Source organism: Ahaetulla prasina, chromosome 1, assembly GCF_028640845.1.
Source record: "Ahaetulla prasina isolate Xishuangbanna chromosome 1, ASM2864084v1, whole genome shotgun sequence".
NCBI lineage: Eukaryota > Metazoa > Chordata > Lepidosauria > Squamata > Colubridae > Ahaetulla > Ahaetulla prasina.
In genome coordinates, this window is record NC_080539.1 from 245,683,027 (window position 1) to 245,708,931 (window position 25,905).

Genomic DNA, 25,905 nt, shown 5'->3' on the forward strand with positions numbered 1-25,905 from the left:
TAAAAGTAAACATCTTGTACAACTTAATTTATTGCAGTAGAAACATTGAGAGCAAATAGATAATGGCATTTTGTTACACAAAATAAATTAATTGATGAAGGTCTACCATGCTAGCTTAATCTAAAATTTATTCTGAATGCATCCTTGTCAATTACACAAATTGTATTTATGAAAGTATTGTTCAGTGCTGCACTTTTGAAAAGTTCAGGTTCTTCATTTTTTTAGAAAACCTGTTTGCAATTTTTTTCTCTCTCTTTAGGAATAAAATAAGTTTACAACAAATAGGTCGTGCTGATCGGCATTTGTTTTCCCACCAGAGGAAATGCTTGCTGTATCTTCTTCCTCCCAGCTCCTGCTTAGTGTTTCATGCATCACTTAAAAACATCATCCCACACAGCTCCCATCCTTTCCAATTCAGTAGCATGCTGCTGTGATCTTTTCAATTGGGAAAAGCACACAAATTCAGTTTGCCTTCAATGCTGCTTTCACCAAGATTGCTAAAATTTATTTTAAGAATAAAAGAGTATGGTATATAAGTAGGGAACAGCTCCTTTCTTGCATATGCTCACTCAGAGCTGTTAAAATGATAATGAAAAATCCCATGAACAAGGAACATTGAAGAAGAAGAACAGTAAAGAAGGGAAACTAAACTATCTTTTAAACAGAGTTTTAAAAGTTGGTGCAAATTATCCTTGTCAATAACTATCTTACCCAATATATTTAAATTTGTTACAAATTTATGCATTGTTTATGTATTTATTTATGCATTTATTTACCTGCATTGATAGTGCGATCCTATCTTTCTCTTTAATTACACACACAAACACAATAACACAATCTATAATAAACAATGTAAAGCTCATAATATAACAAATAGTGAAAATATTATACAAAAGATGTTCTCTTCCATTTTTTAACATCCAACTTTAAATATTTTTGTCCTCCTCCTAATATCTCCTATGTAATAGCTTAGCATTAATTCCTTTAGTTTCAGAATCTTAATGTTCCTATATGTCAGTAGCATGGAGAAAAGCCTGAATACTTGTAGCAGTGTATGAAGGTATCATTAATTCAGGTAGATACAGAAGGTAACATTAATCACACAAAAAGCCAGTCTTCTGATTCCATGATTTGGCAGGATGGAATTTGTTTCATATGTGGTGAACATACATGGACGGTCTGTATGATGCTGAAAAAGCTTTTGCAGTACCATGCAGACCTTATTAAGGCAGCAAAATGAAGTATTTTGTCCCCAGGCCATGCAGTGGAAACTTGAATGGGTCCATCATCTGTGGGTAAGACAAAATGGTGGCTGTGTGACTACACAGAAAAGCATTTCATTCAAGCATTCTGGAAGGCTCGGAGCCCTTCAAAAAGTAAATGAGGGGGAAGTTGTTTGGCTTGGTATAATGAGAATCAGGCCTAAGGCTGGAGAGACCCAGTGGGCATGAAAAAAGACCCATGGGAAGCCAAGGGGCAGGAAGTGGAGCACAGGGTATCTTGGAGTGCTGGGGGGCGGCCTTAGAAGGGCAGGCGGTTGTTGGCCTGTGCTAGGCCTCCAAGGACCTCCCCCATCCCTGAGGTCCCTGAACTCCCCTTAACGACCCAGGCATTAATGTAATTCATTGGGGCAAGCAGGGGTGAGGGCTTATTAGATGAAATGTTCCACCTAATGATCAATCGTAATATAAAAATGTAATGGGCAGGCTCCATTATGGTCATATCTCAAGGACTGCCTGTATTTTACTACTGGGCTTTATCTAGTCATAAATTAGTGATTTCAGTTCCCACTTAAATAAATGGAACTTTATTTGCAAATATTGTATGCTCATGGGTGTCTTCTGTGAAGATAGTCTCATCACATTCAGAGAGGTATACTTTTAACTACATCTAGAATAGTTCGCAGATTTAAGTGACTGGATTGTCCTAATAGTGCTTGTTAAGCTCATATTCATTCTTTTTTTTAAAGCATTTTTTTTTTTGTTTCTAAAGGTCTTAACATGGGGGATGTCAAACTGGTGTCGACTCAGATCTCCAAAGCCACCTTGACTTTGAACCACTCTTTGCTAAGAACTCCCAATGCAACAGAAGCACCAGCATTTATTCTACCTCCACGAAATATCCAAGTGCCAATTGGAGGCACAGCAAAATTTGAAGGACAGGTAACCAGAGCTATACTATAAAATAATACAGTCTGTTCTCTGGTAGTCTGAAGAGAATAGGGAAAGTGTGTGTCTATGTGTTTTATGTATGAAAGTCATTTGTGTGTGCAAGAGTAAGAGAAATGTCATGCGTGCCTTTTATAGGCATTAAAGGTAATGTTGATGTTATTGCCATTATTTGCATTTGGTTTAGTGTTGACTCCTGGCAACTTCCTGAACTAGATACTGCAGTTTTCTTGGCAAGAAAATTCATTTGCCATTGCCTTCTTTTTGGGCTTTGAGACAGTGACTGGCCCACCTAGCTGGAATCACCTAGTTGGAACATACATTTCTACCATAGTGCCTTAACCATTACATCAGGGGTGTCCAAACTTGGTCCCTTTAAGACTTTTGGACTTCAACTCCCAGAGTTCCTCAGCCAGCTTTGCTGGCTGAGGGACTCTGGGAGTTGAAGTCCAAAAGTCTTAAAGGGACCAAGTTTGGACACCCCTGCATTACATTAAACTGGTTCTTTAATTGTGAATTAATCATTATTAATTCAGTTAATGTAAATTTCATTTTTATTCTGTCCTGATTCTATCCTTTTTGCAAGGCATGGTTTTTGTTTTATTTAATTTTAGGTTATCTATTTTCCCTTTTTTCATTTATGCATGAGGGATTTTAGGACAACACAATTATTTTGGTTTTAGCCATGTAAATTTGAAGGCCTTATTTCAAAAGTGCTTATCCTTAATATTCTTGTAGAATACTAAGTAATAAATATAGTAATAAATATAGTAATAAAAGACTCTGCCCACAATTATCAGTTAAAATTGCAAAGATGTTTAAGAAATAGATCAAAGGCAGTTTAATCCAGTTGTCTGGCTTTTTATAGTATTCAGAGATCCAGTCCCTGTTGAGATTGACTATTTGACACTTCTGATATTACATAGTTTCTGTGTATTAAAAATATTGATTTATTCCTCTCTCTTCCCAATTAAAATACTTTAGCGATGTTATATAAAAAAGCAAGCAGCAGGTCTCCCTTGATAGTAATGTTTCCACACATAGTATTTTGGGTTTTTTAAGAGAGTAAACTCTGTTGATACTGAAACTGAAGGAACAAATAATTATTCTTAGTTATTTTTCTTTTTCTATTTGGATACTAGTGATTACCCATTTTGGAATCTGAATACATTATTTCAAAATCTAGTATGCAATGCAGAGGACAACAGTTCTGAAATTCTACTAATGAGAAAAGGAGGGTGGATTATTTTTATGATATTCTCTGATTCTGAACTACTTTTGAGGTCTGCACAAAATAAACAGTAGGATTTCAATTTTACCTCATTATATCCCAGTGTTAGCATAAATGACTAGAGGATAAAACAATGATTAGTCATTCTAAAACAGTGATGGCAAATTTATGACACATGTATCAAAGGTGATATGCCACAACATTTTGGGTAACACACCAACATTCACAACACCCCAATAGCAACTGTTCTCAAAAATACGCCCCATTTTTTCATGATTTGGGGGGGCTTGTAGGTTGCAGAAGAATATGGTGTGATTTCACATTAAAAAAAAGAAAATTTCACTGATGGGTGTTTGAATAATACAGCAGAAAAAGACAAAGGGCAACCCGAAGGGAATGTTCAGTAGGTTCTCCATTTTTTAAATAGCACACAACATAATTCATGGATTTGTGCTTCCTTGGGTTGATATTATGTTTCATTTGAGCAAAATTAAGCATGTTTTGTATGGTTGCCTATTAGCTAGAATTTTATTGAGCCCTTTACTTTGTTTTGACAAGGATCGATATGAAGAGACCAGCTCATAAAAGTGATCAATTTCATTCTTCTCTGTATTGTTCAGGCTAAATATGAAAGACAAAGTAAATGTATTCCTGATATTTGAGAAATAAAATCATTCTGCTCCAACGAAAGCACTTTGGAAAAATCTTTAGATCAGCTGATGTTTAATTTTTATCATTTAGAATGGAAGTATGAAATGGTATCATGCATTGCATCCAATCTTGATTGCAGAAAATATGACTTCAGTAACAGAGTTTTTAATGCTTGGATCCCACTACCTGACTCTGTGGCCTCTTCCCAAAATCCCCAAAGCTTCAACCAAAAACTGTCTACTATTGACCTCACCCAGTGGTGGGATTCAAATAATTTAACAACTGGTTCTCTGCCCTAAAGACCAGCTGAGTAGGCGTGGCGCAGTGGTCATGTGACTGTGTAGACGTGGCCACTTCAACGTCACTCACGTCGATGGGCACTTCGCTTTAGCTGTTACAATGTAATAAGGGTTAACCAGAGAGGCAGTTTCTGTAAGCAGGGCAATAAAGATTAGGCTAAAAACAACACCAGAATGTTTCCTTCCTGCCTTCCTTACAGGATTAGCCCTGTAAAGTGGAAAAAAACAAAATAAGATTTCTTCCAATAACTGGTTCTCCAAACTGCCTAGAAGGTTAACAACCGGTTCTCCCGAATAGGTGTGAACTGGCTGAATCCCACCACTGACCTCACCCCATTCCTAAGAGGTCTGTAAGGGGCGTGCATAAGAGCACAAGCATGCCTACCGTTCCTGTCCTATTGTTTCCTTTCATTATATCCAATTAATGTAGTTATTACATACTCATACTTATATATATATGATTATATATTGTTTACTTATTTCATGCTTATGCTTACATATACTGTGTGACAAAAATAAAATAAAAAAATAAAAAAATTACATTGAGGCACTATGCTTGGAAACATTCAATTTTCATCATTTATTGTCGTGTCCCACTCCTCCGCTGATGGCCAGGTCAGGGAAATCCGAATCAGGCTTGCCTCTGCAGTTCTGCCCAAAGTCCTAGCAAAGTTCTCAGAGCAGGCAGGAGACCAGAAAGTGACTTCAGCAAGATAAGTTCGACTTTGCCTGACTCGGAGACTGCCAGAAAGCAGATCCTTTATATAGGCCATGGGGTGTGGCTCCATGACTCAGCACTCATTAAGGCCTGCCCCTCCCTTCCTTCTGTTGCCTCCGCCTATCCAGTCTTCTGATGCGAGGGTCACTCCAATCAGCAGCTGTTGGAAATAAACTTTCCTCAGGCTCACATGCTGTGGAGGAGGGGGAGGGGTCTAGCTGCTCCGTTTGCCTGGGTATGGAGCCAGGGCTGGGGCCGGGGGGTGCTCCCTCCTCTGCAGCCTGCTTGGGCATGGAGCCAGGGCTGGGACCGGGAGGTGCCCCCTCCTCTTCAGCTTGTCTGGGCATGGAGCCAGGACTGGGGCCGGGAGGCATACATTCCTCCGTGTTCGGGAGCAGATAAGAAGGCCCCGGCTGCTGTGAGAGCGGGCAAGACACAACATTTATCTTTGTCTTGCTGACATGGTTGATGGCCTTGATTCTATGAATCTGATGCCAGGCTGAACAAAGCCAGCTTTACACACAGGCATCACTTTCATATCTAACAGGAAATGGAAAACCTTAATTTGCTCTGGATTTTACCTTACACTGAGGCTGCATATTATATTTCACTTTTCCAGAACCTGCCAATAGCTTCTCTGTATGAGGTAGGAAGGTAATGCATATATGGTAGGTTTTCCTTCTTTCTGTTCCATGCTTTGAAGTATAGTTTTTTCCCCCAGCAGAGCATCAGAGTCATTAAGGTATCTGTGAACCTTTTCTGTTTCTACAGGTAGTCCTTGGTTTACAACAGTTGATTGATCGTTCAAAATTACGACGGCACTGAAAAAAGTGACTTACGACAATTTTTCACATTTATGACCGTTGCAGCATCCTCATGGTCACATGATTCACATTCAGATACTTGACTCATATTTATTGCTGTGTCCCAGAGTTATGCGATCCCCTTGCGATCTTCTGACAAGCAAAATCAATGTGGAATCCGGGTTGACTTAACAGCTGCGTTAGGAACTGCAGTGATTCACTTAACAAATGTGATGAGAAAAGTCATAAAATGGGGCAAAAGTCACTTAACACATTTTTCACTTAGCAACATAAATTTGGGCTCAATTGTGGTCATAAGTTGAGGACTACCTATATTTCAGAAAAGCTGTTAGCACTGCCTAGCTATCAGTGTCAATAAGACTTGGAGGTTTTGGAGCTGCTTGACAGTAGGTTTTTTGGGTCAAAATATCTGCAAAAATCTAGACAGAGGCAACACATTCTTTCTCCTGGTGGTGACATTCATAGTCAGTGGTTTATTTTAAAAAAACAAACAGAAACCCACTGGCAAGCCACACAAGCCTGTTTGAGGGCATATTGTGCAGCCTGGCTAGAGATCATCTCTCTCTGACATGAGTATAGTATTGCTTATGGTTAACAGCATCTGCAAGGAGAGGATCAAAAAAGTTAAGATGGCAGCTGTGATTGTGTGATGCAAACTATCTATCTGTAACTCTATAACTATATCTATATTTAGCTATAAATGCACACATCTTTTCTTCACTTCAAGTGCCACTGGTTAAATAGGTACCGATTTGACTTTTTAAATTTTTAGGTGATGATCTGTAATAATTAACCTACTGTCTTTCATCCAAGTGAACTTTTCAAGAGCACAATTCCTTGTTTTATACTTAATGAGTTGCCCCTAAAGTAGTTACTGGGTAACTACTAACTATAAATAAATGGCTCAGTAAATCCTATTGATTCCAATTTCAGAACACTCATGGCAATCATGCTTGCTAAATAGCTATGATTATTTTGCAAGTGGCAAGTTTAAAAAAGACCACAAACTGTATCCCTGGTAAACTGCAGTCAAAAAAGGAAACTTCTAGTATACCATCTCAGTATGTTTTTCAGATGTGTTCAGCTACCATTTCCATTTAAAATCTGTCTGCCTTTTGAATAAAATTGTAATAATTTCAGCCTTGCAAAGCTAACTATAAGCTTAGCAGAGCTGAGCTCTGGCATAGTGAGAATGGTATTTCTGGTTTTCAGTTGAATAGAATAGAATAGAATAGAATAGAATAGAATAGAATAGAATAGAATAGAATTTTTTATTGGCCAAGTGTGATTGGACACTCAAGGAATTTGTCTTGGTGCATACGCTCTTAGTATACATAAAAGAATGTGTACTTGTTAGAAGTTTCATGTTGGCTCATCAAAATCCCAATAAGGATATTATGTTTAGATTATCTATTTCAAAAGAGGATAGATTTACTGTGAATTGAAACCGAATTCCTCTTGGAACTTTTCTAAAATATGTGTTAGCAGAAATTAAGATTGCTGTTTCTACGTTTTTGGAAAATGAAAGAAAGTAAGAAAAAGCAATGTATCAGATTTGGAGCTTATACATAAAGTCTAGGTTGAGGGATGGACTGTTAGGATATCCATGTTCCCCATTCCCCAAGAAACTCAAGAGGCTGGTCTGAGAAGTGAGGCAGTGAAAGTGCCAAAGGATAAAGAATCTTGATTAAGGGAATGTGCTCAGTGATGTTAAATATTTACTTTCTATATGCAGGGATGGTTAAGTTTCTAGAATTGGGACTTGCCTTTCACTCCTGGTACTATTCTATATAAGTACAAGTTTTGGCAGATGTGTGTGTGATAGTTCTTTAAAGAGCCAGCTTGGTATGGTGGTTAAGGTATTTGGCTAGAAACTGGGAAATGTTGAGTTCAGGTCCTGCCTTAGGCATGAAGCCATTCACTTTGGGCCAATCACTCTCTTTCAGCCCTAGGAAAGAGGCAATGGCAAACCACTATTAAAAATGCTGCCGAAATAATTATAAAGAATAATCCAGGCAGTGGCTGGTACTCAAAAAAAACTGACTTGAAGACACAAACACAAAAAGTTATTTAATACTGTCCAGTAGAGTAGAATATATTATCTCAGGGTTGAACTTCGGTTGTTTGTCTACAGACATTTTACATTTACAGATGTTACTAGGTAACATAACCAACTAGTGAGAGTGGGGTTTGCTCCTGGTTTATATACAGTAACTTACCCTGGCTACTGTTTATAGGGATGTGGTTTCCTCCTTAGTAGTTTCTTGATTATTGCTTTCTGCTTGATTGTTTCCTTGAAGTTAACCCCTCCAGGGCTATCTGTGTAATATTGAGTGATGTCTGTGTCTATTGATGGGTGATTAGTTTGAATGCCAAGCTTTTATTTATTTATGTTTTATTCATTTATCAAATTTAAATGGCTGACTTCTCAAGAAGTTACTGAGCGGTATATTATGAAAATATATTGTAACATACTGTATGTTTCCAGGAATTCCCTAGCATTTTTTGGATTTAGCTTAGTCTAGGATAGCTGACTCATTAATACTATATCATCACCTTGCAGCAGACCTTGAAAAGTGTAAAGAAAAGGGTATATTTCATTCTTTTCCTGTACTTCAAGGCCTCCTTTTCCATCTACTTATTGGGGCAACACCAAAAGACATCTTTTCAAGCTACATCTGCATTTCTCAAAATTAGGTCACAAGAGCTATTTTGGGGTAGTTGTGAAGATACCTGGCTAGAAACCAGGAAACTGTGAGTTCTAGTTCTGCCTTGGAAACAAAGCCAGCTGGATGACCTGGCAATCAATCTCTCTCAGCTCTAGAAAATAGAGAAGGCCAAATCACTTTCTTGGCAAGAATATTATGGGGACTTATCCAGGCAGTTGCCAAGAGTCAAAAACTGACTCAAAGGCACACATTCAAAAAAGGTCATGAATGTGATGTGGTACAGATAGGTGGTTGCCATAGAGTACCTTCCTTGCAAGTCCTTTCTCAGTAGGCATACCGGTCTGTTACCACAGAATGCCAAATTCAAAATAACACAATAGTTCCAGGGACCTGCAAGAAATCTGAATGTACTTTCTGAATACATTTTGGTTGCATTTCAGTGGTACTGTTGCCTGGAGAGCAAAAGTCTCCGTGCAGAGCTCTGACTATCTATAAGCTGATGCTTATTCTGCCAAGGAAATGACAGTGGAGAGAAGGTGGAGAATGTGATAGGCTACAGCATGGTAGGGATTTAACAAGGACCAGACATTATGCTTTAAGAAAAAGACAAGATATGTTCTTCTTATCTCACAGTGGTTACATGAAAAGTTTTTTTTGTTTTGTTTACATTTATATCCCGCCCTTCTCCGAAGACTCAGGGCGGCTTACAGTGTATAAGGCAATGGGGACTTATCCAGGTAAAAGTAAATTGCCCATGCATATTCACTCTGCTCCTAGGAAACAGTGTCTGTATGCAGTATATGTAGTGTATGTGCAAGGGTGACATTTTTTTTTTACTGCAAGTCAAGCTGATTGGCCTTGCCTGAATGCCACCTCAGCCACATGTTGCAAAACATCAAGACAGGTTTTATTTGCTTTCCACAATTTTTATATTCATTCTGAGGCACTGCATAGTTTCCACAAGTCATCTTGCAAATCAGTTCCAAAGAACCTTGCCAAGAAAACTGCAAGGATTTGTCCAGGCAATCGCCAGGAGTCAAAAACTGAAAAACACACACACACACACCCCCCAAAAGTCAGGAATATGATATGAAGAAACGTCATGAGACAACAGATAGATAGTCTAGCTTTTATTGTCATTGTACATCATGTATACAACAAAATTGGTACAACGAGATGGTTGCCATAAAGCACCTTCTTTGCAAGTCCTTTCTCAGTAGGCTTACCAGTCTGATACCAATGCAAAATAACACAACAGTTCCAGGATCTTGCATGAAGTGCAAAAAATAAACTCTTCATTTTAAATGGAAAAATGTATTTGAAGTAAGAATTGAATCTTAACAAGTAAAGGAAAATTTTTAAAGAGTTATAATGTATAAGAATATTGATAATTGTCTTTGTAATGCGGTGAGGTGCTGTAAGAGTTGAACTATAATTGTTTAGTGATCATATATGCAGCATATCACATATGCTGCAATGTTCTATGAATACATCTAATAACTCACACTAACCATTTTTTTAAAAAATGCTACACATGTGCATCCCCAGAATTATAATTGTCTATTTCATTAATACTCAATAGCATATGATGTGCATGTGTACATAATGCATATACGTACTGTACATCATATAAAAGAACAAACATTGCTTTGGGAAATCCCACTAATGAGGGTTGGGAAGTATTTGGAAACTACAGGTGTGGAGGCAGAATACAATGAGTTGTTCTCAGGTACAGCAGCTATATTTTAACACTGAACTCAAACTTTTACATGGAGATTAAATGCATGTATGATTGTAGATGGAAGTCATATGCATCTCTTAAGTACCTACTTATACATCTATGTACAATTTCACCTGCAAAATGTTAGTCTCCACTTAGTCAGTACCATTTAGTTAGTCACCAAGTAGTACTAAAAGAATGAAACCCAATCTATCATAACCAATTATTTACATTTCAGTAGTGGCGTGTTATTATAAAATAGCACTGAGACATCACAATACATTTTTAGCAACCTTATGGCATTTTAGAGGATTTTTAATACAATAATATAGAAGCAGAAACAGTATTGGTAAGTTCTGAGGACTGTGTTGTGTGCTTTTTAATGGGCCAGACATCACAGTGCTGATATATTTCTGGATTGTGTTGCTTGAAAATGTATCCCACTTCATTCTAGTATGTTGCCTGTGGTGTTGATTGTAGTTTATTTGAATCTTGTAGTAATTTTTCTATCATTAAAAAAAGGGAGGGCGGGCTAAACACTTGGAGAATAACGCTAAAACCCTAGTTTATCTAAGCAGGAATAATTTAAAATGCATGTACTAAGGTACATTCCTGAAAGAATTCAAGTTAATACATTGTTATGACAAATTATGACACCAACTTCTGTACAACAGTCCTCCTGGATTTTTGAAGGATACATTAAAAAGAGCAAAATAATTGTCAAGAGTATAGTTTGCAGCTACTGCTTGCCTTTTTTTTTTTTATTACTAGACCTTGTCTCTTATAGATCAATCATGAACAGTTTTCTGTTGCAAGTATATATAATAAATTAGTGTGAGCTTCTCAGCTTAACCTTACTAACAGTTTTTGTGTTTGTTTTGTTTTGTTTTTTGTTTTGGAAAAGCCATAGTTTCTATCTTTCATTGCTTTCATTGTTTTAGTACTGTACTCCCAAATGTGCTTTATAAGAATAATTATTGTCTACCTCCACTTGTCATTTCTCTCAATTATTGCATTGTTTAATAATGCACAGATGTCATTGCTTATTATCGGGAAGAATTGAAATCAAAGGGTGGGAGCCATAATAAAGATGAATATATTACCTAAATTGTTATATCTATTTCAGTCAATACCAATTAGACTAGAGAAACAGTTTTTTGAATATTTAAACAGAATGATAGGTAAATTTATTTGACAGGGGGAAAAAGCCCGAATAAAATGTAAATTTCTGCAGGACTCCAGAACCAAAGGAGGCTTCGGCCTACCAGATTGGGAATTATATTATATAATATAATATAGAATTATATTATCAACCAATAACTTGGTTAAAAGATTGGATTCAATTGAGAACTAAGAGAATTTTAATACTGAAAGGCCATAAGCTCCAATTGGGATGGCATGTGTTCCTCTGGGAGGGGAAAAGTAAGACGCGTACATACTTCCAGAGACATCTAGTGTGAAATGCTTTGATCAATATTTGGGATGTTATAAAAAAAAATCACTATATGAAAGTTCCAGTTTGGATATCAACGATGGAGGCCATAATCTATCCAAATGTATTGGACTTAAATAAAATAGTAAGGTACTCGGATGAAATTGGAAACTTAATGTCAGAACAGGATCTAAGAAAACAAGGAATAAAAAGAGATTGGTGGCCATATTTATAGATCAGAACAAAATATAAAAAAAGATAAGGAACAATTTGGCATTTACAGAGAACAATTGGAACTTGATAAGATATTACTAGGATCCAGGGGAAAAAATGATTACCAAATGTATAAATTTTTGTTAAAATTCAAAATGGAAGAAGAAACCGTCAAAGAAACAATGATCAGTTGGGCAAGAAATTTTGGACATAATATTTATCTGGATCAATGGGATAAACTATGGGAGAGAAACTACAAACAATGATGTCAGCTGCTTATAAAGAAAATCTGTACAAAATGTTTTATAGATGGCATTTGCCACCAGCGAGATTAGCCAGGATGTTTCCAAATAGGTCCCCGAATTGTTGGAGATGGGGTCACAAACAAGGGACGTTCTACCACATATGATGGACTTGCCCTAAGGTTAAGAAATTTTGGGGGAAGATAAAAATCTGGCTAGATGAAATAACAGGGTAGAAAATAGAAAAAAACCCGGAATTATTCCTACTTGGCATTCTGGAAGAAAAAATAGAAAGAAATATACAATATATCATATTACACATACTGACGGCATGTAGAATTGTGATAGCACAGAATTGGAAACATCCAGATATCCCACCGGATCAAATTATAATAAAAAAAATATGAATGTGCAGAAATGGACAGATTATTGATGGAAATAAAAGAGAGGGAAGATACTGAGTACTATCGAATATGGAACAGATGGTATTCCTGGTTGGAGAGTAAGCATAAAAAGGGAGATTTTTGTCATGAGACTGAATTCTGAATAGAGGTTAAAATAATTTAAATAAGGATATTGGTTTATAGAGATACTTAGAAGTAGAATCTGTATATAGAGATTAAATAGGATAAGAGATACCAATGTAGGAAAAGCTGTTATGAGTAATGTAATTTTGACACGTTTGTCTTTGTGTGGGTTTTTTTTCTGTATTGTGTTTTTTTTTGTATTGTGTATTTTAACTTTTGGAAATTCAATAAATATTTTTTTAAAAAAGAAATCAAAGGGTGGGAGAACTGGATTTTATTACCACAGAGTTATCTGAGATGGTCTGGAATACAGATAAAGTACAACAGATAATTGTAAGTTTGTGCAGTGAAAGAGTATAGGGGTTTAACACATTTACCAGCAACAACAAAAAGTATTCCATCATTGGCATGGACTGTTTTCTTCAATGCCATAGAGTGGTGCCATAGGAAAAGGAAGAATTAATGTTAATTGAGTCTTTCTAATGCTCAGTCTTCATCAGAACAATTGTTATGTTTATGACATTCATTGAATCTGTACAGGTAGTCCTCAATTACAATACAACAGTTCATTTAATGAATTTCAAAGTTACAAAGGCACTGGAAAAGTGACTTATGTCTATTTTTCACACTTACGACCGTTGCAGCATCCCCATGGTCACATTATCAAAATTTGAACACTTGAACACAGAAGGAATGGAGGTGTAGAAAGCATCTCAGAAGGGATCCTATCTAGTTCCCTAAAAAGTAAAAATAAGGCAGGAGATATGTGCTTTCAGACTTGCAAGATTATATTCCTATAATTTTATAACAAAAAGTAGTGTTATTACTCATGGTTTTGGTTTTTTGTTTGGACAATCTCAAATGGCTGCTAGATGTTCTGTTTAGTTGGTCAGGTTAACAGATCTCTGTGGCTTGACAGTTTTTTTCTTTTCATTGTGGGACGAAAAATAGATAACACAGCGTTCCTAAAGATAAGTGTCATGAAATTTATTTGTTGCATTATATATTTTTTCTCTTAAGTGCTCAGTAGCTTATTAAAGAGATAGGAAAAGATCTCCCCTCATTTGATTCTCACAAAAACAAAATTATAGGGTAGACTATAGTGAGAGGGAGAGAAGAGGGAAGTGTGAAGTGTGGCCTAAATACACTCACTGAGTTTTTTGGTCAAGTAGGAACTTAAATTTGCAACTCCTTGTTCTCAGCCCAGCACCTTAGGCACTATATTGTATTGTTGGTAAGGATACAAATATTTGATCCAGTGAAATTTGTTTATTGATTGATTGGACTTATATACTGCTTTCTTTTGAAAAGTTCTACAAGTAAGTACTGTATTTCCCCAAAAATAAGACCCTGTCTTATATTTTTTTGAACCCTGAAATAAGCGCTTGGCCTTATTGCCATGCGCTCAAAAGCCCGATTGGGCTTATTATCAGGGAATGTCTTATTTTGGGGGAAACAGGGTAAGTATAAGATAAAGTTTCTAGTTAAATTGTTAGAGTCAACTGAGAATTGGAAAGCAGGTTTTTTTGTTGGCTTTTTTTGCTATTTTGGATCACTGCGGGATGTGTGTATGTCTAAATATGAAGCATATTGTCTTTGCATAATAGATTATTTGGATCATTCCAAAATAACTTACTTATTAGTACTGTTTGCATATGGGATAAGAACCTAAACATCACCAGATGTGGAATTTCAAAATGCGGTTTCTTTGTGTTATAGTTGAAAATTGCATTTGGTTATTTGAAATACATGAGTAGTTTAGAATGAATTTGATTTCATTTTTTTGTTATTAGTTAATAAGCCATCTGGGATTCTAGACGAAACATTGGTGGCAATCTCTTTATGACTTGTCAGCATTTTCTGTTCTTGGCAAACATGCGGCAGCTATGGTGTGTCATTTTATATAACTTGTTGTTCTTCCTGAAATTTGATTAAAATCTGGAATTTATAGTTAAACAATGTACATTTTACTTCATGATTAGAATATTTTATTGAATTCCATTCCTATTTCAGAGAAAAGTCTCTAAATTTCTCTTCTGGTAGCTGCCAGGTGAATTCTGCAATTAAATTTAAGAACAATAAGTTTGTAATAATATATGCAATTAAAACTTAAAACTTAAAATACTGGCTCTACTTAGAATTTTGATAATCCTAAATGGATAATTTTTTGAATTCTTGAGGTAGAAATCCTAAGAATTGAAAATCACAATCTACTAAACCTGCCCTAGTAGTTTCTAGACCTGCTAAAATTTTATCTTCTCAAGAGCGCCAAGTTGAACAAGAATTTTTTTAGGACTATTCATTATCCATGAGAATGAGATGTTAACTTTGAATGTACTACAGTATTTTTTTGGTGAGACAATTTTATTTTTTGGGAGTGATATTTAAAAGACTTGTAGTGTTTGAAAAACAACAGTGGTTTGACTTTATATGGCTGACTTTCTGCCTAACAACACCTTGCTACTCTTAACTAAGTGCTTATGAGCCATAGCACTCAATTTCTTTCAGAAATTCATAGTCTATGTATTTTAGATAGATCTTGAAAAATCTTCTGCTGGTCTCAGAGTTAGATTAAAAATTTAGTCTTAGTTGTGGATTTAGAATGTATCTGGATTTTTTCTTCATCTGATCAGATTATAAACAGAAGGCCTGAATGCTGTCATTTACCAGATAGAATGTAATTATGCTTGAAAGCTGTTGCTTCTTGAGTATGCTTTTTTGTGTATGAATGTGTCATTAGAGTACAATCTTAAATATATTCATAGCTATTGTACTTCTCTTGGATGTGATTATATGTGAAGAGAGCATGATCATTTGCAAGCATGATCGAAGTTCAGGGAAGATAATTCAGTAAGTCCTGGTGCTTGACTTGCATATGTTTATATAGAAAGGGCTCTTTATCAATATCAGTAGAATTTCCTTATTTGAAGCCACGATTAATCAACTGGCATGGACGTAATTCAACTTGAACATACCATACCATAAAATTAAAATCTTTGTTTTGAATTCTTGAATTCTCTCTGAATCTGTAGTACTTATATAAAAATAGGTAAAGGTTAAAGCTCTATGTTGCATAGTATTAGATAAGTTAATAAATTCATCATCTAACCATTATTGAATATATTATTAATGACAGGTGTTTCCACAGACCAAAAAAGACTTACCAGAAAAATTAATTTTAAGTTTTTGTGAACACCTGCAGTTTGGAATTGGTCAAACTTCATTGGTAGCTGGTGGTTTGTCTTAGACTCTATGATCAAACTTTAATTATTTTTGGAGGGCTATTTTAATGGCTCCTGAACAGAATACCAAAATGTTATCTGAAAGAAACAGATTGGTATGAGAGATAGCACCCTTTGGGTAAAACTACTTATCAAAGTTATCTTGCAGTATGGTTTATCTATTTAATACCTAACTTCAGTTAAATATCTGGACAAGAAAATGTTTAAACATAGGTTTCTGCCTGTAACGCCCAAATCAGTATTAAGTCATTTGCAGATATTAGTCGCTTAAAATACTTGGCAAATAATAAGAAGAAATTTCAAACAGAAAAAAAACCCTATGTACCAAAGAACAGTTTTTACCAGAGTGAGATTTGAGTTGTGTGATTCTGTGGTGAAAGTACCATAGTAATAAAGAAATTGTATACGTGTGTTAACTGTGCATACCACCCATAGTCACATGCAAATGAGAAGGGCAGCTATATATACTTAATAAATAATAACTGGAGTATCAGACACAAAATATTGCATACATGTTCTCCTTCACTGGAAATTATTTGCTTCAGAAATAGTGAAGTTACTGGTTGACAGAATAGCCTATTGGGATACTGACAGTAGATTATTTCTTCCAGTATTTGAACTTGTGTGTTACTCGTAGGTCTGCCAAATTTATAGTTAAAGATGAGAACTCATTTTATTAAAGAGTTTGAGGAGAATGCAAAGATGATTATTGCATTTGAAGGCACTTCATTTTATATCTTTGCATTTTACTTTTTGATATTGTTTTGTATTTTGATAGTCAATTGACTAGTAAACGAACACGAATATAGATGCAAACATAATGTTTGTGCATTGGCATGGGGTTTGAAGCTAACAAAGTAACAAAGTAACAAAAAAAAGTAAAGAAGTAACAAAGACTTCTGTAAAGCTTTTGACTCAGTGGTACATGACAAACTTCTCCTAAAACTAAAATCGTACGGCATCTCCGGACCCCTCCACAATTGGATAACAGCTTTCCTGTCAAACAGACAACAAGTGGTCAAAACTGGCAATACTCTATTAAATCCTGTTCCTGTCAAAAGTGGCGTTCCCCAAGGCAGCGTTCTTGGACCAACACTCTTCATATTATATATTAATGATTCTCTGTGACCATATTACAAGTAATTGTGTTCTCTTTGAGGACGATGTTGAATTGAATTTTAATTTTAAATTTTATTAATTTTAAATGGGGTTTTTTAGTTTATGGCAAATTTTAATTTTTCAGGCTAATTTAAATAAGTTTTTTAAATTGCATTTTAAATTGTACATTGTTTTGCTGGTTTTATTTTGCCTGTACACCGCCCTGAGTCCTTCGGGAGAAGGGCGGTATAAAAATCAAATAAATAAATAAATAAATAAATAAATAAAAAACTATTTAACACCACCAACAATACAGCTACCCTTCAAAAAGACCTTGACTTTGTGTCAGAATGGTCTAAAACCTGGCAACTCCAAATCTCAACCAGCAAATGCTCTGTCTTACACATTGGAAAAAAGAATCTAAACACTAAATATAAACTTGACGGACATTATCTTACAGATGACCCCCACCCTGTCCTTGGAGTCTTCATATCCAATGACCTAAGTGCCAAAGCCCATTGCAACTACATCGCAAAAAAGGCATTAAGAGTTGTAAACCTAATCTTACGTAGCTTCTTCTCCAGAAACACTACACTACTAACCAGAGCTTACAAAACATTTGCTAGACCAATTCTTGAATACAGCTTGCCTGTCTGGAACCCATACCACATTTCAGACATCAATACAATTGAGCGTGTCCAGAAATATTTTACAAGAACTATGGACTATGAACAGACTGACAGCCATTTCTACCTTATTAAGACCTTCTGTAGAAACATTTTCCATAGGTTTATCATGGAGGCTGCCGGCCTGTTTACCTGGGCTTATCATCTTCATCTGGTTCCAGCTTTATTTGTCCTCTTTGACATCTGGACATCCGTTGGAGAATCCATCTTTTAACGTCTTACCATCTGGGATGTTACCATCTTAGCACCCTCACCGATTCGTACTTTTCTATGCGTTACGCTGCACATGAACTCTTGCGCCTGCGAGGTGCCCCCGCCTCGCAGGAATGGCCCGTCTCACTACCAAGGGCCGGCCTCAATGACGGGTCTTGGGACCCACAGAGGTGGCATGCGAAGAGAAAGAGCCTTTGGGGTTTTTTAGATAGGGCATTTTTAAGGGGTGGGAGGGTTAGGGCGGGTGTTGGGGGTAGCCCGTCGGGAGGGAAACCAGTCCCTGCGCGCGCTCGTGGCGATTATTTAGTGGGTTCGGAGGTTATGGGGGGGGAATGTGTTCCTTTTTGTGAGGGTGGTTCCATTTGCACGGTAAGTGGGAGGGGCAGATATGGCGGAAGGGGGATCGACGGTCTAGGGGTCACGCGTTCGATGTCTGCAAGCGATCGCGTGCCCCGATCCCTCTGACTTTTCCCGTTCCCCGGATGGTCAAGACCCTCAGAGCCTGGGCCTTCGTCTTATGTTATGCAACGCACGGTCCGTGGCCAATAAGGCCCCCCTAATACACGATCTTATCCAGGGGGGCGCCGCGGATCTTATAGGCGTTACGGAGACCTGGTTGGGCACTGAAGGGGGCGTGCCCCTGGTCGAAATGTGCCCACTGGGTTTCCGTGCATTCCATCAGCCGAGGGCCCAGGGTAGGGGTGGGGGGGTGGCGGTTGCTATTAAAGAGAGTCTAGAGCCGAGGGAGACCACTGTACCTCAGATCGCCGGGTGTGAATCCCTCTTTGTGAGATGGGGTCATAGGTGTCAGATGGGCTTGCTGGTCACGTACCTGGCTCCTTGCTGCATGACAGCTGCCCTGCCCGAGCTCCTGGAGGTGCTTGTCGGGGTGGCAGTGGAGACCCCCAGACTTTTAGTCATGGGGGACTTTAACTTGCCATCTGCCGGCTCGTCATCGACAGTGGCTCGGGAGTTCATGGCTTCCATGACGGCCTTGGACCTGACTCAAGTAGTTGATGGCCCCACTCACATTGGGGGTGGCACTCTGGATCTTATTTTTATCTCTGGTCAGTGGTTGAAGGATCTGGATTTGAGAGATGTAGTCATAGAACCTTTGTCATGGTCAGATCACTCTCTCCTTCGCCTGGACTTTCTGACCGCCACTCAACACCGCAGGGAGACGGAACCACAACGTTGGTTCCGCCCCAGGCGCCTGATGGACCCGGAGAGGTTCCGGACGGAGCTTGGGCCACTTCCTGAGGGTCTGGCTCACGGCATGGCAGAGGAACTAGCCGCAGCCTGGCAACGGGCTGCGGCTGGGGCTTTAGACCGTGTCGTGCCTCTGCGGCCTCTGACCCGGCGCAGATCCCAACCGGCTCCTTGGTTCTCCGAGGAGCTGAGGGGGATGAAACGCCGGAGAAGATGCCTAGAGAGCTCCTGGAGGTCTAGCCGTTTAGAAGCTGATCGGACACTAGTTAGGTCCTATACTAGGACCTACCTAGTGGCACTGAGGGAAGCGAGGCGCTACGCCTCCTCCCTCATTGCGCCGGCAGATAACCGCCCAGCCGCCCTTTTGGGTGACCCGTTCCTCCTTCACCAGGGGAGCGGGATGACCCGTTGCAGGGACGTGCTGAGGAGTTTAACGGTTATCTATACGATAAAATCGTTCAGCTTCGAGACGGTCTAGACCAAAATTGCGGCGATTCAGATGAGGCGTCTGAGGGTGGTCTTGGTGACATTTTTTGGGATGAGTTTGACCCTGTGGCTCCCGAGGACATGGACAGGTTGTTGGGTAGGCTGAATGCCACCACGTGTTTACTGGACCCGTGCCCCTCCTGGCTGGTGCTGGCCACTCAGGAGGTGACACGAGGCTGGCTCCAGGCGATTACGAGTGCCTCCTTGTTGGAGGAGTCTTTCCGGCCGCCTTGAAAGAGGCGGTGGTGAGGCCCTCCTCAAGAAGCCCTCCTGGACCCGGCTGTCTTAGGTAATTATCGTCGGTCTCCAACCCGCCGCGGTGAAGGTTGTAGAGAGTATGGTGGCATATCAGTTTCCCCTGCACCTGGATGAAACTGTCTATCTAGACCCGTTCCAGTCCGGCTTCCGGCCCGGCTACAGCACGGAGGCGGCTTTGGTCGGGTTGGTGGATGGTCTCTGGGGGGCCAGGGATAGGGGTGGTTCCTCTGTCCTGGTCCTATTAGACCTCTCAGCGGCTTTCGATACCATCGACCATGGTATCCTGCTGCGCGGTTGGAGGATTGGGAGTGGGAGGCACCGTTTATCGGTGGTTCTCCTCCTATCTCTCCGACCGGTCGCAGACGGTGTTGACAGGGGGGCAGAGGTCGGCCCCGAGGCGCCTCACTTGTGGGGTGCCGCAGGGGTCGATTCTCTCGCCCCTTCTGTTCAACATCTATATGAAGCCGCTGGGTGAGATCATCAGTGGCTTCGGTGTGAGGTACCAGCTGTACGCTGATGACACCCAGCTGTACTTTTCCACGGACCACCCCAATGAAGCTATCGAAGTGCTGTCCCGGTGTTTGGAAGCCGTACGGGTCTGGATGGGGAGAAACAGGCCCAAGCTCAATCCCTCCAAGACTGAGTGGCTGTGGATGCCGGCATCCCGGTACAGTCAGCTGAGTCCTCGGCTGACTGTTGGGGGCGAGTCACTGGCCCCGATGGAGAGGGTGCGCAATCTGGGCGTTCTCCTGGATGAACGGCTGTCTTTTGAAGACCATTTGACGGCCGTCTCCAGGAGAGCTTTCCACCAGGTTCGCCTGGTGCGCCAGTTGCGCCCCTTTCTAGACCGGGATGCCTTATGCACGGTCACTCACGCCCTCGTGACGTCTCGCCTGGATTACTGCAATGCTCTCTACATGGGGCTCCCCTTGAGGGGCATCCGGAGGCTTCAGTTGGTCCAGAACGCGGCTGCGCGGGTGATAGAGGAGCCTCGGGGCTCCGTGTTACCTATCCTGCGCAGACTGCACTGGCTACCTGTGGCCTTCGGGTGCGCTTCAAGGTGTTGGTGACAATCTTTAAAGCGCTCCATGGCATAGGGCCGGGCTATTTACGGGACCGCCTACTGCTTCCAAATACCTCTCACCGACCGTGCGCTCTCACAGAGGGACTCCTCAGGGTGCCGTCAGCTAGGCAGTGCCGTCTGGCGACACCCAGGGGAAGGGCCTTCTCTGTGGGGGCTCCCACCCTCTGGAATGAACTCCCTCCAGGACTTCGTCAACTTCCGGACCTCCGAACCTTTCGTCGCGAGCTTAAAACGCACTTATTCATCTGCGCGGGACTGGATTAGATTTTAAAGTTATTGGTTTTAAGGGGTTTTTTATTATTTATATTGTTTTTTAAATTCGGCAATAGAATAAGTTTTTTAATTGTTGTTTTTTAATTTTTATTTATATGTATTTTAACTGCCTGTGAACCGCCCTGAGTCCTTAGGGAGATAGGGCGGTATATAAATTTGAAAAATAAATAAAATAAATAAATAAATAAAGAAGAGTTCTCCATTCCTCTGAATACAACAAAATACCTTATGCCACCAGACTTGAAATCTTGGGTTTAGAAAACTAAGAACTCCGCCGCCTTCAACAGGATCTATGTTTAACTCATAGAATCATCTACTGCAATATCCTTCCTGTTAAAGACTACTTCAGCTTCAATCACAACAATACAAAAGCAAACAATAGATTTAAACTTAATGTTAACTGCTGCAATCTTGATTGCAGAAAATATGACTTCTGTAACAGAGTTATTAATACTTGGAACACACTACCTGAATTTAATAAGAGAATAAAGATAGTAAGAATTATTTTTGAGCTATTGTTTAACTTGCTGCTGAGTTCAGTGTAACAGGAAACATATTTATTGCTTCTTTCAATCCATCATTTAACACGTGGAATTATATATTGTTATTTGGTGAATGCATAGCGTTGTGCGGAGTTCCACATTATTAAGGCATTCTGGCAATTTAAAAAATGAAAAATGCAGAAGCCAAAATACCTTCAAATGTAAACAAATCTCCCCTTAATTTTAATCTCCATTGATCAAGTATAAAAAACTGTCCCCCATATATTAAAATTAAATAAATATGAGTATCTCTCAATATACCTTTCAACATATTTTCATTTTGACATGCACAATATATCAAATAAATTATTTCCCAGTTTACCTTGTTGAAAATACATATCCTTTGAATGAATGTTTGAAAATCAGATTCAAATATAATTTTTCCTCAAATCCAAATTAATGTGAATGCCTAAAATAATCAACAGATGATAATCACTATGTTTTTGCCTTCTGCACTATTCGCTACTATCCAAAAGGAAAAAGAATAGTTAAATTTACAAAATTTATCTGGGGGATCTGATTTTCATCTGTGAAAAATGTTGTTGACCAGACTTCGTACACTGACTGTTGCTTGCTTTTTATTTTGCAGCTGGTTTATATGGAATTGCCTGAACAATGGTGTTTCTGAATACTTTTCAAGGATAATTCATCTGATAAAGGAAATTATATCCTGTGGTTTTCAACCTACATATGGTTGTTTTAATTCACACTGTTCTATGTCTGCCATACCAGACTGAAAAAGAAGGCCATAGATTTATCATCTGAAACTATTTCTCAAAATTTCTCAATTTTGGCTTTTAAACCTCAACAGGCAGAAGAAGTTCTTGGATCAACATTGCTAGTTTTAACAGCATGATGCATCCGTAGATTCTCTTCTCTCTGTTCGGATTTTTGCCTTTTGGCTCCTGGTGATTAGTATGTGTTTAACAGACATTACTTCAGAAAATACTTTCTTCCACTGGCTTGCAAAATGTTCTGCATTTGTTCCAGGTAAAATCATTTTCTGTTTTGTTTTTTTTCCCCTTCCTCAACTCCCATTTTTCTTCCCTCTGGTTATTTCTATATGGAACTGTTTTAGGTGAGAGGCAACCCTGAACCTCACATCACATGGTACAGAAATGAGCACCTTGTCACAGGAGAGCACTGTGTAGCAGATTGCAGCAGCCGAGGGATTTTCAGCTTGATGATTAAAGGGGTGAAGGAGGAAGATGGTGGTCTGTATACATGTCAGGCCAGAAATGCTGGTGGGATTCGCCGGGTGACTGTGGAATTGACAGTGGAAGGTAAGAATGTTAGCTGTCTAGCACAGTTTCCATTCTGGAAGCTTTTTTTTCTTCTTCTCTGTAATGACTTGCCCCATCCTAATTTTCTTTATTTTTTCCTGATTGCAAAAGCAAATGTGGAAAATTGAGGACACAATGCCAGTTGGCTACCATTTTTTTTTATGCCTTGGCTAACTCAGTGGAACGCAGCAATTCAAAATAATGTGTACTTGCTGCAGAGAGTTTGAGGGACAAGGCCTTCAGCCATGAAACACTCTGAGGATAAATCAGGAATAATAAACCTGTGATTTCAGAAAACTATGTCTCTTCATGATTGGCTGTGGTGACTTGGGCTATTGTACAGTTTTGACCTGTACAGTTTTAATATCTGGAGAGCTATAGGTTACCCATAAGTTACTCCGCCTTTGGTATGACCTAAGCATAGCTCATAAAATCATCTGCTACAATGTCCTACCTGTCAATGACTACTTCAGCTTCAACCACAACAATACACGAGCACACAATAGATACAAACTTAAAGTGAACCGCTCCAAACTCGATTGCAGAAAATATGACTTCAGTAACAGAGTTGTTAATGCCTGGAATGCATTACCAGACTCTGTGGTCTCATCCCCAAACCCCCAAAACTTTAACCTAAGACTGTCTTCTATTGACCTCAACCCCATTCCTAAGAGGTCTGTAAGGGGCGTGCATAAGAGCACCAGCGTGCCTACCGTCCCTGTCCTAATGTTCCCTTTAATTGAATTCACTTTATGTATTCAATTCATGCTTATACTTACATATATTATCTAATATGTAGTCGACTAAATAAATAAATAAATAAATAAATAAAAAAATAAAATAACACTTTTGAACCTATTGCCTTTGAGAGCTTGAAGGCTTTAAAAGGAAACTGAATTAATTCATGGAGGACAGGTCAACTGAATACCATCCATCCTAAATACTCAATCTTCCCTCCAAGATTTGAAGAAGTATGCCTCCAAATACCAGTTGTCCAAAGAAGTTTCAGTGCCTCCTGCTTGTGAGCACCAGAGGCATTTGACTGGGAACAAAAGTTGAGGTGTGCCTAAAGTCTGCCTTAATCTGATCCAGCAGGGCTATTCTTATGCAGAATTCTCATCTGCAGGATACCAAGTGGGAAGACTTCTTTGGTGTTTCAAAGCAAAAATTAACCTAAGGAATTTGTAACAATTAATTTTAAGGATAGGACACTGTTATCCTCCTACTATTTACCTAAGCACCTCTAGAACAGCGGACTCTGATCTTTTGGGCACCAGAGACTGGTTCTGTGGAGAGAGGTTTTTCTGTGGACCAGAAGGGAACATGATTTTGTATGCAGCCTGCATCCCATGGATGGGGCTTCACTTGTTTGCACGGCCTGGTGCCAGTCCAATGCCTGGGGGTTGGGGACCCCTGCTCTAGAAGAAACCCATGATATGATTTGATCTGAGGATATTTTGGTTCAAATGTCAGACTTAAACCATTATGATTTCTTTTGAGATAAGCATATGCGATTATTTACAAAAATTTGCATTAAATTGTATTAATGTTTTTCAATATTTTATGCTGTCTGTCATATTTTACAGAAACCAACTGTATTTACCCTTCATTACAGTTCATAAAGTTCAGTTGCTCACATCCAGTAGATGGTGCTGTAGACTCATAACATAATATCTTCCATCCTGACTTAAAGGTTTTGGTTGTGACATGTGTTATAGAAATATCTTAGATATGTTAAAGTAATAGATGCAGGCAGGTGAACTAAATATGGCTTCAGGTTAGTCACTTGGAATTAAATAAAAACTTCTTACTGAAAGACTATGAGCAGTTTTTGAAATAGCAAAAACAATTAGGCAGTTCCATTTGTATGTGTGGACAAATGAGATAAAACGACATTTTCAGTAAAAATTTCATATTTGGGTGTATAGGACTATAGCTGCAATTACTTTATCTCTGTTGTGAGGGACAAGTAAGCAAAGCTTGATTGGATGTGTTTTTCAGTTGAAAAGTGGGCAGATGGAGGAGCAAATAGTGTAATTTTTTAAAAAAAAAAATATGGACAAATATGTTGTTTTGATATATATAGATAGAAAAATCCATAAATTCAATAAAGGGTCCCAATGATTTGCAGTCCTGATAATTTTTCAATTTTCAATTTTCTTTTAGGAAAAGTTTTGAAGAAATATAACTTGCCATCCAGTTCCAAAAGTTCTGGGTAAGAGTTTGGGTGGCATTTATTTATTTACTTAGAGCAGATATCTATTCTGTAACATGCAGAGCTTTTGAAATATCTAAAAAAGGCAAGATTTTCTGTTTGGCTTTAGTCATAATAATTCTGCTGCATTCAAAACATTTCATGGAACCATATATTTATGACAATGTCAGTATGTTTTTCTGTCTAGCTTACCTAATGGAGTTCATATCACTGCTGCAATTTTGGTTGTGTTGTATTTCTTCTCCTTATACTCTTGTGAATTAGGGAGGACTTCTGCCTGAGCCACTTCCAAATTATCTTGTTTCTCTGGACTTAAAAAAAAATTGGCTCCATTTCCCTAGGTAATGGTTCTTGTATATTTCTGTCAAGTTCATCTTCCTTACTTTTTACAGTATTCAGTATTGTTAAGAATTGTAAGCCATTTGGCCTCTCTTGTGCTTGCTTTGTTCAGCTGATAAAACTTTGAACCAAATTTATAAGTAATGTGTTCCACCAATTTATTTCTTTTTAAATTTGCTATTAGATCTAATCTAAACATCTCTAGTCTGGCCAATAGAAACTTGCTTTTGCTTTCTGGAGGTTATTATTCACTGTTGTTAACACCTCACATTCCAGGTTACTG

General features: G+C 38.7%; 1 protein-coding gene across 1 annotated transcript in view; it reads left to right on the forward strand.

Annotated features, from left to right (window-relative positions):
* The window catches only part of MYLK (myosin light chain kinase), a 207,630-nt gene that overhangs the window by 40,375 nt on the left and 141,350 nt on the right, over positions 1-25,905 (forward strand). Inside the window, exons 2-4 of the mRNA XM_058195197.1 lie at positions 1,993-2,162; positions 22,864-23,068; positions 25,235-25,283. Of these exons, the coding sequence (XP_058051180.1) occupies positions 2,001-2,162; positions 22,864-23,068; positions 25,235-25,283 (416 nt within the window). The 5' untranslated portion in view covers positions 1,993-2,000. The remainder of the gene's footprint in view (positions 1-1,992; positions 2,163-22,863; positions 23,069-25,234; positions 25,284-25,905) is intronic.